The sequence below is a fragment of the Trichomonas vaginalis genome, chromosome IV, assembly GCF_026262505.1.
Source record: "Trichomonas vaginalis G3 chromosome IV, whole genome shotgun sequence".
NCBI classification, from domain to species: Eukaryota; Parabasalia; order Trichomonadida; family Trichomonadidae; genus Trichomonas; species Trichomonas vaginalis.
In genome coordinates, this window is record NC_067206.1 from 25,107,125 (window position 1) to 25,121,277 (window position 14,153).

General features: G+C 33.8%; 8 protein-coding genes and 1 pseudogene across 9 annotated transcripts, besides 1 other annotated feature; 6 read left to right on the forward strand and 3 right to left on the reverse strand.

The window, feature by feature from the left end:
• Window positions 1-144: 144 nt before the first annotated feature.
• On the reverse strand, window positions 145-1,027 carry TVAGG3_0164540 (bromodomain family; the record flags this gene model as incomplete). Its single annotated transcript, XM_001304966.1, has 1 exon — window positions 392-1,027. One exon carries the CDS (start codon window positions 1,025-1,027, stop codon window positions 392-394), a length of 636 nt encoding a protein of 211 aa, XP_001304967.1.
• Window positions 1,028-1,437: 410 nt separating this feature from the next.
• Window positions 1,438-3,146, reverse strand: TVAGG3_0164550 (spectrin binding; the record flags this gene model as incomplete). Its single annotated transcript, XM_001304967.1, has 1 exon — window positions 1,455-2,918. The coding sequence occupies one exon, from the start codon at window positions 2,916-2,918 to the stop codon at window positions 1,455-1,457; it is 1,464 nt and encodes a 487-aa protein (XP_001304968.1).
• A 744-nt stretch (window positions 3,147-3,890) lies between these two features.
• Window positions 3,891-6,267, forward strand: TVAGG3_0164560 (protein of unknown function, DUF4106 family; the record flags this gene model as incomplete). Its single annotated transcript, XM_051225092.1, has 1 exon — window positions 3,891-6,267. A coding segment is annotated over one exon (2,377 nt), but the record flags the coding sequence as incomplete, so codon positions are not given.
• A 17-nt stretch (window positions 6,268-6,284) lies between these two features.
• Window positions 6,285-14,153: part of a mobile genetic element that runs on past the window's edge.
• Window positions 6,936-7,319, forward strand: TVAGG3_0164580 (protein of unknown function, DUF4106 family; the record flags this gene model as incomplete). The annotated part of the gene is made up of 1 exon (XM_051225093.1): window positions 6,936-7,319. A coding segment is annotated over one exon (384 nt), but the record flags the coding sequence as incomplete, so codon positions are not given.
• On the forward strand, window positions 7,352-7,929 carry TVAGG3_0164590 (uncharacterized protein; the record flags this gene model as incomplete). Its single annotated transcript, XM_051225094.1, has 1 exon — window positions 7,352-7,929. A coding segment is annotated over one exon (578 nt), but the record flags the coding sequence as incomplete, so codon positions are not given.
• Window positions 9,337-9,873, forward strand: TVAGG3_0164600 (protein of unknown function, DUF4106 family; the record flags this gene model as incomplete). The annotated part of the gene is made up of 1 exon (XM_051225095.1): window positions 9,337-9,873. The coding sequence occupies one exon, from the start codon at window positions 9,337-9,339 to the stop codon at window positions 9,871-9,873; it is 537 nt and encodes a 178-aa protein (XP_051110081.1).
• On the forward strand, window positions 10,837-11,938 carry TVAGG3_0164610 (annotated as a pseudogene). Its single transcript has one exon. A coding segment is annotated over exon 1 (1,102 nt).
• TVAGG3_0164620 (uncharacterized protein) lies at window positions 12,409-12,855 on the reverse strand (the record flags this gene model as incomplete). Its single annotated transcript, XM_051225096.1, has 1 exon — window positions 12,409-12,855. The coding sequence occupies one exon, from the start codon at window positions 12,853-12,855 to the stop codon at window positions 12,409-12,411; it is 447 nt and encodes a 148-aa protein (XP_051110082.1).
• Window positions 13,073-13,768, forward strand: TVAGG3_0164630 (protein of unknown function, DUF4106 family; the record flags this gene model as incomplete). The annotated part of the gene is made up of 1 exon (XM_051225097.1): window positions 13,073-13,768. The coding sequence occupies one exon, from the start codon at window positions 13,073-13,075 to the stop codon at window positions 13,766-13,768; it is 696 nt and encodes a 231-aa protein (XP_051110083.1).

A 14,153-nucleotide genomic window follows, 5' to 3' on the forward strand; every position in this document is an offset into this window, starting at 1 on the left:
ATTTCTAAATGAAAACTTTTGGATTTTGTTAATATTATATATCAATACTCTTTTAATAAAAGTTTTATTAAGATTTTGAAGGGATTTTGAAATGGTAACATATCCAAATCCTATTTTAGAACATTGGGACTTTTAAAATAGAACAGAAATTTCAAATTTGGACTAAATGAAAGAAATAATTTCAAATTTAATATTTTTAGGCAAAAACGAACCCAACAATTGACACTATACATATAGATATATTCACATTCACCTTTTACTAGTGTATTTCATTAATTATATCTTTTCTATATTAGAATTTGCTTGAAAATCTAAAATAAACAACCGAAAATTAAATTTTTGTATAAGAGTACATTTATATTTAATAAGAAATAACATATGTATTAGATTTTTAAACAGAATGCTCAAGATTGCTCAAAAGATCTCTTCCTGCAAGAGCAAGATCTATATTTGGAGATTTTTGGCTTACTAAACCACCTTTCTTCAGTTTTTCAAGTATTACTTTCGACTTATCTGAATTTTGTTTCAAAGCGTTGTTAATTCCTGTTGTTAGTTTCGTAATTCTTTCTGCAGTGAATGGGTGAAGTGCAGATATTGAATCAATCTTTCTCAAATTCTCACAAACATAAGAATGAGATGGAGGATCGAGAAGAAGCTTTTGCAATTCAGAATACGCATCGATAAGGTGTTGTTCTAAGTTCCTTGAGTTCATATTTGTCATCATATTTATGAATTTTTTTAATCTCTCTTTGTGAAATTCCGCTGAATTTGATAATAATTGATTTTTGTTATGATATACTTTAATTGTATTATCAAAGATAAGAAACATATCGGAAACCCAATCATTGAAGCTTTGATATTTGTTTTCATCGAGTTTTAATTTGACTGTTCTCAAATCCATCGGAATCGGGCAAATTTCTTGATATGTGGCATCAGGATTAATTTCTTTGAAGATGGACGTTAATGGATCTTTATACAATTCTTCAATATATGCTTGGCACCTCTTAGCAACTTCTGTGGATCGCATTGCAAAAAAGTGACATTTCAAACAAAGTCAATCATTCCATAAAAAATTCACTCTCTAAGCGGTTATTTGACATGAGATATAAATTGTTAGGACAAGGGCGACTAATGTCTCAAAGAATTAATATTCATTGAAGAATATTGAGAATTAATGAAGTTGTAATTATAACACATAAGATAAAGGCTAATTTGGTAAGCTTTATGATTTGATTTTAGTATCATAAGAATGATAATGCAATTATTTTTTAAAAATTAATTCAATAAATTTCAGGTTTATTTATGATGAACTTACATTTGAGTTGTTGTTGAGCTTGATTCCACGATAATGTTATTCAATAGAAATAAGTCTCAATTAATTTTAAATTAATTTTTTATAAGTCAGAAGAAATAGATAGTAATTCGAACAATATAAATATTTTTTATTAAAGAATTTATCTCTTCATAAATTTCAACAAAATAAACAAAATAAGCATTACAATTAAACCATAACAATATGTCAAGACGTTTGATTTGTAGAACAACATAGAATAAGCCATATCCTTTCTATTGTAAGCAAATGAAGTAATAAATGGCGTAAATTCATTGTCATCTCCTTCCAAAATACTTGCACCTAAAGAAAGAAGAAATTCGACAACTTCTAATGATGATTCACGCACAGCTTGAGTCAAACAAGCCTCGAAATAGATCTTTCTATTAAAAGGTTCAGCACCATGAGCAATAAGCATTCTAACCATGTCAACTCTTCCATTTTCAATTGCATAACAAAGAGGACCAACATTATAAGAGTCAATTGAATTCACTTCAACTCCATTTTTAATGAGAAGTTCAGCTGTTTCGATGCTTCCTGATCTTACAGCAACATTCAAAGGATTCGGGCCATATTTCGGTTTAACATCGCGAACATTTATACCACGAGAGATGAGATATTTCAATGAATCATAACATCCATGGTAAGCAGCATGATAAATAGACATTTTCACGTTTTCATCTTGATTATTAACACTAACACCATGTGAAAGGAAATATTCGCAAAGACCAGGAAGATTAAAACCTCCTGAATACTGAAAACATTCACCCATTTCATTTGTTTGATCCAAATAAATTAAAAATGCTTGAAGATTGTTGTGATTTACACATGTTTCTAAATTAATTTTAAACTCTTTATCCTTCAATAATAAAAGAACATAATCGTTGTGGTGTGAAACTAAGGCGTTCATCATGCATCCCCAGTTCGGTTTCTTCGCTTTCATGCATTCTTCCCTTATTTCATTGTTGTCGTGTAAAAATGAATAAGCAAGACAATGGCTGGTGATTTTTGAGTTGTATGTTGATGTTAAATAGTTGAAACAGTTAACAGAGCCATGAAAACAGCATAATTCAAGTAAGGAATACTCGATATATGAAGAATGCTCAAATACGTTTTTAATTTTTTGTTTGACATTAAAGTTCTTACTTTGAGTAATGTGCATCAATGCTTTCTGGTCATCATTCAAAATGGCTTTAGTTAATCGGTCAATTTCAAACTTTTTTACTTTATATTTATTTTTTTCGTCGAAAAAGATTCCGTATTCTTTGTGTGCGAAATAATCGAAGAATTTGGAAATACGTACGATATTTTGAGGATGATATTCGTCGTAAATAAGTTTGCAAATCGCTAAATAACCATTTAAATATCGCAGATTATTATTGGATGCCTCACTAATGATATTGATCATCTGGTCTGGCATGATTATCTTCGTTTCAATTAAATTCGTTTTGATAAGTTTATAAACTTTTGATATCTCGTTTTTCTCGTTTGAATTTAGCTTGTATATTGAATCAAATGCAGTGATATAATCTTTGTATCGAGCCATAAGCTCATCATAGGGTTTTGGAGATATTGTGTTATTTGACATAACAAAGAAATGAACTCAATAAATAAAAGAATTATGTAAATATAAAAGGTGTTTAAAAGTAGTTCATAACAAACATAGTCCATAATTGAATTTTACCTTGAAAACATAACATCATCAAGGCTAAAAACTCATCTAATAAAAAACAGACAGGAATGAAGGAAATTGATAATTTCTCTAAGTCCTTATTTACGCTCTTTGATGAATCTTTTCAAATTTCAAATTTGCTTAACTTCAGAATTTGCGTTTTTCTTTTTGAAAGTATTTGCGTTTACATTGGTGCTTTTTTTTCATCCAAAGGAAACTGATAAATGTTGTAATAAACATGTAAATCATATTAAAAAATTAAAAAAAAGGTATTTCACGAATCATATGATAAAGTACATCTTGGGCTTATCAAGTCTTTCATTGAAAATAACTGTGATAAAAAAGCAAAGGATAATTCTGGTTGCAAACTACTCATTATTACTTCACGAACATGTCATCATGAAGTTACTAACTATCTTATCTCTGTTAAAGCTATTAAAGAAGCAAATAATACTGGTTGATTGAATCCATTCATTCACACACCATTAATGAATCAAACAAAAGCATTAATAGGAATTACTAGAGACATTTATGTTAGTAATTAAGTTTCTCCTTACATTTTTTGTCTTGCATTTGTTATTTACAAGTTTTCAATAATTAAAAAAAAAAAAAAAAAAAAAGGTAGTGGGGCCTCCAGGCACTTCGTGCCCTCTAGCCCTGAAGATGTTTAGTATAACTTTGTCCGGACAAGTAAGGGTCTATCGTCGCTACAGGAAAAGTTACAGGCGTTCCAAGGAAGTATACTTTGAGAAGCCTTTTTCCCCTTATAGAATGAGATAAGACGGTTATTTTACAAAACTGACAACACTTTGACCGAGTAGTTTTTTGAGCTGAACAAAAAGTGTCATATAAACATCTGTCAAAAACCGCTTTTTAACTTCACTTAAAATGCCACGTAAGCTACGTAAGAATATACGTAAGAGGAAGAGAGCATTGAAACATCCAATAGTAAAACTGACACCACAACAACAGTTGCAACAACAAATGCTGAATGACCCCACTATGTTGCAACAAATGTCAAGCAACCCTATGCTCTTAAACCGAGTTCTTGGTGCACAGAGTGGAGGTTTAAGAGCGGCACTTTTAGCGAAAATGGCAGGCTATGGTGGAGCTGCAGACGGAACAGCTTATAACCCTCAAAGTCAAATGAATTTGAGTTCACTCAAAAATCAAATAACAGATGTCAAAAAGTCAAACATAGACATACAGAAGCAAATAAGTGAAAACGAAAAGAAACTAGAATATGACAGACACACAAAGAAACTCAATGAGTTAAACGTAGAGAAAAAGAAGAAAGAAGAACAACTGAAAGAACTAAGTACAGAGGAATATGCGAAAAAAGTGTCAGAAAAAGCAGCAGAAGTAGCAAAAATGGAACAAGATGTCATAAATTTGAAAAGCCATACTACTCAATATAAAGTACTGAAAGATGAAGAAATAAAACAAAAAGCCCTGAAGACATATATGGATAGCGATGAGTATAAAAAAGAAGTTGAAGCAAATGTAAAGGCAGAAAAACTTTTACAGTTGCAAAACCAAACCGTACAGTATGAAAACTTAGCACAAGAAAGTAAAAATAACGACGCAGCCATGCAAAAGGCAATGAAAAGCGCAGAATATATAAAAGCTAATAATGACTGGTTAGATGCCCAAGCCAACGCCAAAGCAGCCCAACTTATAGGGTCAATAAGGACAAAAATACAAGCGGATGAAGACAGTTCAAATGAAGCTTTAATGAATGCTGACTTTAAGAACGCCTTCGAAGCTCTTCATAGTAAGGTGAAACTAGTGAACGACTTCTCATCTGGAAAGAAACTGAAGTCTGAAGGTTTCGACAAAGAGTTAAGAGAAGTAGCACAAAATATGACGAAAATAACAGATGCAGCAACGAGACAGGCAGTTCAAAGTGCCTATGACGCCGTTAGAGCAACTGTTGTGGAAAGTCAAGAAAAAGAGTTACAACAGACCAAAACAGACCTAGTAAATGCTTTCTTAAAAACGAAAAGTCAGGTAGGACATTATGCTGCAGATGGAACATATGTGCCAGCTGGTGGAACTTATATACCAGCTGGTGGAACTTATATACTAGCTAGTGGAACTTATATACCACCAAACCCTCCAAGAGAAGCACCTGCACCAGGACTACCTAGAACATTTACATCGTCACATGGACACAGACACAGGCATGCACCAAAACCAACACAACAACCAACAGTTCAAAACCCTGCACAACAACAACAACCAACACAACAACCAGCACAACAACAACAACCAACACAACAACCAGCACCACAACAACAACCAGCACAACAACCACCTCCACAACCAGCACCACAACCAACAGTTCAAAACCCTGCACAACAACCAACAGTTCAAAACCCTGCACAACAACAACCACAAACAGAGCAAGGACATAAAAGAAGTAGAGAACAAGGAAACCAAGAATTCTTAAAAATGCTAAAGGAAAATTATGGTTACCCAGATACTCTTGACTTTAGTGACAGATATAAAGAAGCTATTAGAAAGTTCAAGGAAGGAAATACTGACCCGAACCTATTTAGCTTTATGGTTCAGCACCAAATGGGATATAATTTCAAACCTGGAAAATACAAGCTCGCTAAGGGATATGATTTAATAGCATATCATCCAAATGACATGACTAAATTTACTCCGAGATATTTGGTGTCAGAGATAAATGACAATTCAACTATCTTCATGAAACGCGTAAAAAATAGAGACGGAACGAAAGAAGAAAGGGTTATGAATGCGGATGACTTAAATAGGGAACTTGTTAAAAACGGTCTCGGAATATATGAAATGCCAGCAGATGAGGTACAAGAAACTCCACAGGAAGAAGTTCAGATACAACCAGACATGGAAGAAATAGTTCAGCAACAACAGCTAGAAGAGCCTGAAGGAAACGAACAAGTCCCTCCTTTGGAAACTAACTTCACAGAACCAGATGAAGATTTGGAACAGCCGAAAAATCTTGACCCTCAACAAGAGTATGAGGTGAATATGGAATCTTTCCAAGAGTTTAAGAAAAATTCGGCTGACAGAGTAGAAGAATATCGAAAAATGTTTGCCGACATACAAAAGACTCCAACATCAGATGAAAATATTCAGCATAGAATGGAAGAACTGAAAGAAAATGTACACAAATACAACAACCCTTTTTACTTACGAGCATATAACGTTCAATCTTTGGATGAACTCGGTGAAAATAAAAGGTTAAATTTCAACAAAACATATAAAAATGAAACATTGTTTAAAGTTCATTCAGAACCTAGCCAATATGGAAACAAACCTACTTTTGTTTCTGCAGACTATGGAACTACAATGAGATGGGGTCATAAAGCTAACCCGGATAGGTGGTTCATAAACTTACAACCACAATTCCAAGATGTTGTAGACGCAATGGAAGTCAATGGTGAACCAGATTTAGCTGGTATTTTCAGCGCGGCTTTAATGCCATTGAAAGATATGAAAGATGCAGATATTTTGAACCAGTATGAAATGAACATGGCTGATGGAAATATAACACCTGACGTTCTAGAACATTTATCTCAAAGAACTACACAGAACCATAAAGATGGTATATTTGGTGAAGAGTTTAGAAAGAAAGTTAGGGAGACAGAAGGAAGAGAACCTATTGTACATGACCTTGCAAACGAAAGTTTACAAAATGTCATAAAAACTTACTTTGCAGACAATGAACCGAGAAGGGATGAATATTTAAGAAAACTCAAATGGACAGTACCAAATGAAATGTTAGTATTGAAAAACATGTTCCTTGACAAAATAAAACCAACTACAGAAATAAATGACCCAAGCCTGAAACGTTGGGTAAAAGCTTTCCCATTCACAAAAGATATTGTTGGTAACATGGAAAGAAAACCAGAATGGCTACAAAAACATATATTTGGAAACAAGCTTATTCCATATGGACAAGCTATATTTGAAGAGCTTGAACCGGAAACTCAGGAAAGAGTCATGCAAACAATACGCGAAGACTCAAATACAAACTATGACAAAATCTTTCTAGGATATAGGTTACCTGAGATGGGCGACCAGAGCCCAAAGGCAAAAAGGACATGGGAAATTTACAACATACTAGGTGAACATGAGGCAAAGATGCAACAACTTAAAGCAGAGGGCAAGTTACCAAAGAAGAAGAGAAGAGTAGAACAAAGTGAAAGTAGTGAAGAAGTAACTTCATCTAGTGAAAGTAGTGGCAATGAAGGAAAAAGAAGAGTTAAAAACTCAGTCAGGAAGAAAGTAAAGCTTGGTCCGAGTGGGTTCTATTATGACACATAAATCCAACTATTCTATATTTTTACCCATATGAAATGTACGCCGCTCAGAATATAACGCCAACAGTTTTGGATGCCATGAACGGAAATGTTTCCGAATGGTATAACGAATGCGACAATGCCATTAGAAGGTCAGAAATAGTTCCTGGAACTTACGAATATACAACTGCTGTTTCTTATGGAAATGTAGGTGAGTTTGGAGAAGGTTCTTCAACAACAGTAGATATTGCTTGCGACAGGTTTCATATAATTTCTATTGACAACTCATTCTTATACGTGGAACAAGACATTGAAATAAAACCTTCTGCTGACTTGAGAGGTAAGAAAGGTTGCAATGGTATTTTCTATGTCGGATACCAATATGCTCCAGAAGTTTTCATGGGATATAAGATATATTCTAACTCTGACTTAGTTCAAACAGTAACATGGGCAAACTATGAATGGTTCGCTTTAAGAAACTCAGTACAACCACAAGCTAGAGAACAAACAGACCAGTATGCAACTATTGAGAAAATAAGAAGACTTGACCCTAACGTTCCAGGAGTTTATGTTAACCTTTCTGGTTCAGATGGAAATGCTGTCACTAAAGTAAAACTGAAACTTAGAGTTCCTTTGTCATCTTTCCTCATCTTCAGGTTTTTAAGATACTTGCCAAACTGGGCAGGAAAAATTTCTATTGAACTTACTCCAAGCAAAAATAACTTAGTCATTGCACCAACGCACAAGACCCATTCACTCTTACAGACGTAAGGGAGCAAATCAAACGTCATTCGCCGAATTTTGCAAAGACAAAGTTGACTTAGACTTTGGTTTCTCAAACCTCAACACTGAAGTAAACTATTATTTCAATGCTGCTGGAACTGCTTGGGACCCAGTTAGGTTTACATGCGAAAATTTGAATGCAAGAGAATAGAAAGCAGACTTGCAGTCTATATGTTGGACCCAGATATTTCAAATGCTTTAGCTGCCAAATATATTGCAGTTCCACTTATGTTCCCTATACACCAAATATCTGTCAAAGACTTTGCAGGTGAAGTTGGAAACCAAAATCCTGAACCGCAGGTGCAAGAACAGATATTGCTTTAACAACTGCAATGAAACATGCAGATACTATGTTTGTTCTTTTCAGACGAACTATAAATGACTATTCTTGTTTCTACAACCCCGGTATTAAATATCATATAAACATAGATGGCAAATATTATCCAAGAGAAGAATATTCTACAGTTGAGGATATGAGGTCATACAACTTGACATTAGATGCTATGAACTTTAACAACAACTTCACAACAACCATTAACCCTGAAATGCAAAGTTCTATTATGCCATATGTGAAAGTATGGACCCATACAGGAAGTCAAAAAACTCAATATACAAATGGAGACCGTTCAAACTTTTGGCTTGGCATTCCATTTGCTGACTCAGAAGACTTTATGGGTGGTATTTCAACTGTTGGTACTGTACAAATACAATATACTGGTGACAGAGACGGTCCATATGAACTGAGAGCAAAGAAGTTTACAAAACCAATAGCACTTTTCACGGAAGATGCTCTTTTGAAGATTCGTTCGATGAAACCTGCTGGGCTCCTCAGATTGGCATAACGACAGCTTCCATCGAGCAGATTTTGGCAGCAGGTCAGTAAGTTGTTCTTGAACTGACTTCTCTCCGTCAAATATTGACAGTACGCCAGTTTTGACATAATATTGTATTATAAACTTACCTTTAGAAATATCTGTAAGTTTTGTTGTTATATTTTTGTCTGCTTCAAGAACTTTCACCATTTCAGTTATACCAACTTTCTTTGCTTTATGAAAATATTTTGGTTCAGCAAAGACTGCTATTCTATAACATTTTCCATTGTTTGTATAAAGAACTATTCTGTCAATGTATTTGTATTGTTTGTGTGTGTAAACTTTGTTCTGCTTCAATTCGAAGAGATACTCGAATACGTCCATATTTTTATTCGAAGTAAAATGTCATTTCCGAAAAATAGAAGCGTAAGTGTTTCAAAAGGTTTAATGGCGGTGGCAGATGTGAAGTTAAATTCACCAACTCAAACAAACAGTCAAAGTGTTATTGTCAATGTCAAAGAAAGAGATGTTGAAGTGGGGAAACCATACGAAGACGAAGATGGTATAACAATTGTTCCTGTAAAAGAACAACCAACATACCCTGAAGTTAGCAGAGACTTAAGTTCTGTTGCAGATATTCGAAACGACTACCAACAACTGAAAGACAAACTTCAAACTCAGGAGAAGATTTGTCAAGCTTTAGGTATAATGTTAAACTTGGTCGAACACAACCCTGTAAAAGTGAACTCATATGTCATTGCACCTCATGAAGTTTTGAAAGAACTATTGAAACTTTTGACAGAGGCAGACGATATAAACATCAAAGAAATAGAACCCGACGTTAGTTGCTGTGGTGTTTCATATAATGTCATTGACAAGATATACGTTATGAAAGGAGGTGAAACGTTGAACTTAAAATATAGTTTCCCAGACGTTATAAAAATATTTGACGACCACAACATTTCATTAAAATTTATTTGCTAAGTAAATGGCAGAAGACACAATGGTTTATACTATTACGACTAAAAACCCTGAGTCATATAATTCTATAACAACAAACTTACAAAGTCCTCAAGGACGATATTGTAAACTAACTTTAAACACAATGACGACTAAAGCTGTTTTGCTCTTTTGACACCAGAAGATTTTATTGTTGTGAATGGTAAAAAATACTCCTTTGAAGATACTTACTCAGATATACCACCAACAGGTTTTGTTGACTTATTTAATACTTTAAGGACGAGTGTAACATGTGCTGCAACTAGAGCAGGTTTCATTATGTTTGGATGTCCGACTGAGTTTACTATAAACAATATGAGCTATAATACAAAACTTATATCTGGTTTTTACTACCAACAGTTTCCTATAACAGGAAAAGGTGTCATACAAGGAATGTCTGTTCCATTGACTTTAAGTACACCTATTTTATATATTGTTTCAAACTTAGGTTCAAAGTGTTATTCGAATGTCGACAGAAACTACTATGACCAAAAGATACTTATGCGTATAAACAACACTTTCTCTGCTGGTTTGCCTATTGTTCATTCGAATGCAGAGTTTTCAGCTTTAGTAAACTCAAACACTTTAGCAAACATAAACTTAACCTTAGTTGACGCAAACTTTGTTCCTGTAAAACTTTTATGTCCTATGTATTTGTCAATGACGGCAGAAAGTTTCGAATTGGAAGATGCAACTGGTGAAAGTATTGTATTACAAGAACAACTTCAACAACAAATAGCTCAAGAACAACAAATAGCTCAAGAACAACAAATAGCTCAAGAATAAAAAAAAATATTTTTTTTATTTTTATAAAAATGTACAGAATAGATGTTTCAGATTTTTATGACTTCCAAACATTCAGAAATATGTGTCCATTTCGAGACTATAACAAAGCAGTCGAGAATTTGAAACGTTTAGTCATTTATGTCGACTCTGCCCCAGAATGTTATGTTATGAAAGAATGGGATGTAGTCTTTAACAAACCAAGAGCAACAATAGTTTCAGAACAAGAATGTAAACAGAAACTTAAGAAAATAAAAGTCGTACAAGTTGGCATGAAGATGTTAGATGCTTGGGATATCTTATTGTCAAAGTTAGAAGATTTTTCAGTTCGTGGTATAAAGTTTTATACACCATCTCCAAACTTCTATTCTATCTTCACTGGATATAAATACGAACAAGTAGAATGGAAAGAAAATATTATAGAAGCTTGGTTAGACCATGTCAAAGAAATTATATGCAATGGAAACGAAAGAGTCTATGAGTATATCTTATGTTGGTTTGCAAACATCTTACAACATCCAAGTGCTAAAATGAAACTGCTCTCATTATAATTGGAAAACAAGGAACAGGTAAGAACACTTTCTTTACAGATATCTTATGCAAACTGTTAGAAGGTTATTCGAACCCGAATATGACAAACTTAGAAAACATCTGCGGTAAATTTAACTCTTCAATAGAGAATATGAAACTTATAGTATGTAACGAACTTCAAAGTATAGATACAACAAAAGTTTTAAACTCAGATGCTTTGAAGAGTCTTATAACAGACAAAGTTGGAGTTGTTGAAAGAAAATATAAAGACCAAAGAGTTTGTGAAAATGTTGCAAATTTCATTATGGTTTCAAACAATGCTGTTCCGATGAAGTTAGAAAGTTCTGACAGAAGATATGTAGTTGTCAGAACGTCAGAAGCTCATATGCAAGATACAGAATATTTTGACGACTTAGCAGAAACTTTGACATCTGACTTTTACAACCACTTGTTCTCATATTTCATGACATTAGATATTTCAAAGTTCAATCCAAGACAAATTCCACATACCGAAGAGAGACAAACATTGTTAGAAGCAAACAAGAGTGTATATGAACTGTTCATAGATGAAACTGACTTTGAGTGTTTAGATGAAAGGTCATTGTACGATTCGTATAAACAATATTGTCAAGAGTATGGTTATATGACAGCGTCTAAACGAACATTCTTGGCAAATGTCAAAAGTCTTTTAGACGTACAGAATGGTGTATATACAAAGAAAAATTTTTCTGAGTAAATTTTAAAAAAAAATATTTTTTTTATCCGATAGAAAAGATGAAAATTCATCTCAGTAAACAAGTACATGTCAGGACTTAAAGAAGAACTAGACCCATTCACATATTTGAATGTTTACTTCTACCATTTTGAAAAGTCTTCATTCAGCAAAGTTTGGAACATCGAACCAGTTAAGTTTGCTATTGTGACTAAAAATGGTGCGAAATTTGAAGACTTAGACATAGAAGGTTTGTTACAGTCAAAGAAAGTTTTGACAGAAGGTTCTCAAACTTAAAGAAGGCAAAGCATACAAACTTGTTATACCTTATGAACCAAAGAAAGCAGACGACTATGAATATTATGAGTCTAAAGTTGTAGAAGTTCAAGGTAAATTGGGTAAAAAGATTTTAGAGTCTAAGCCAGTGTTTGCTCCTAAAGAGGAAGAGAACATTGACATTGACCCAGAAATGTTCTAAAAATAAAATTTTATTTTTACATGTCAAATTTCTTCTTCTCTGGCTCTGGTTCTTTCTTCTCTTCTTCTACTTTCTTTTCTTTCTTTTCTCTCTTCTTCTTTTCTGGTGGAGTTATGTCAAACTTCTCAGAACCATATTTTTGTAAAAGTTCTTTGTCCTTTAATAGCTCTTCTATTCTGTTTTCTATTTCATCTTCAAGAACAGTGCATGTGTCTTCTTTGCATTCTAAGAAGTTTTGTTGGACTTCATCTCTCCAAGAGGCGTCATCTCTGTCAACAAGTCTGTCATTGACAAATTTTAAGACTTCTCTGCTTAATGTTTTATGGTTCTTGTCATATTCCCAGAAACAGAACTTTAGAACAAATTCACCTTTCTTGTTTACACTATGTAAGATTTTATGGTCGACAGATGTTTTGCTGTCGAAAAGCTTGTCTCGAATATAGATGGCGAAATCGCTAGACATTTTCTAAAAGATAAAAATTTTAATTTTTCTAAAAATATGTTAGAAAAAAAGTTTGCTGACATTGACAAGAAAATTTGAGAATGTTTTAAATAAGAACAAGAGGAAGTTGGAAAATGCTCAGATAAAACCCATACATGACAAGTTCTTATTTGCTCAGAATGGTATAACAGGTCTAATTGCACCACCTGGGTCGGGTAAGACTTTCACTTATCTTAAAATGGCTGCACAACAACAAGAACTAGATGAGAAGAACCCATTCTATGAGTTAGTTGTCATTTGTAGTACTTCTGGTCAATTTGACCAAACCGTCAATTCGTTCAAAGATATTATAAAGAAGTCTAAGTTAGTATGTATAAAAGACTCTGAGTTGTTAGATTGGATAAAGAAGTACCAAAGAAGAGTTTTGAAGTACATTGCTATAAATGAGTATATAAATTCGAAGTTTAAAGACCCAAATGAGGAAATGCAGAGAATATTAGAGAAGAAACACTTCAGAAACAAACAGAAAGAGATAGAATACATTTCGAAGAAATTGCAATCTTACGATTGGAAGACTTACCCTCATAGATGTCTTCTTATCTTAGATGACTTTGCTTCTCATCCTTTGTTAAAGAACAGAGAACAAGATATGTGTCGAATTCTTAAGAAGCTCAGACACTTTAACATTTCAGTTGTCATTTGTGTACAGACAGCAAAGAGTTTAAGTAAGGATGTAAAGAGAATACTTACTGACATTGTACTTTTCCCCGGATTGTCCGAAGACGATTTCATGGAACTTATGAAAGAGTCCATGGCAGGTAAGTTTGACAGACATGAACTATGGGAGAAGTACAAAGTCATACAAGACCCTCATACTTCTTTCAGAATTCACATCTACGCAAACAAAGTTCAAATTGTAAAAAGTCAAGCTTGAAAATGTAAGTGTTTAGTCTTAGTCTGTTGTGGTGCTGGGGCTGTCGGTTCTTCTGGCTTTGGAATGGACTCGGTTGGTGGTACGTCGGACATTCGTTTGTGTCCTGTCGGAAGGAAGAACTTTTCCTGTTGGAAGGAAAAACTTTTCCTGTTGGAAGGAAAAACTTTTCCAGTTGTCGGGAAATTTTTTTCCTGTCTGAAGGAAAAATTTTTTCTGTCGTTCGACCAAAAAGTTCTCAATTTTCGAAAATTTGAATGGTTTACGGACGAACAACAGGAAATTTTTTTCCAGTTGTCGGGAAATTTTTTTCCAGTTGTCGGGAAATTTTTTTCCAGTTGGAAGGAAGGACTCGGAATGTCGGAAGGAAGAACTTGGAATGCCAGAA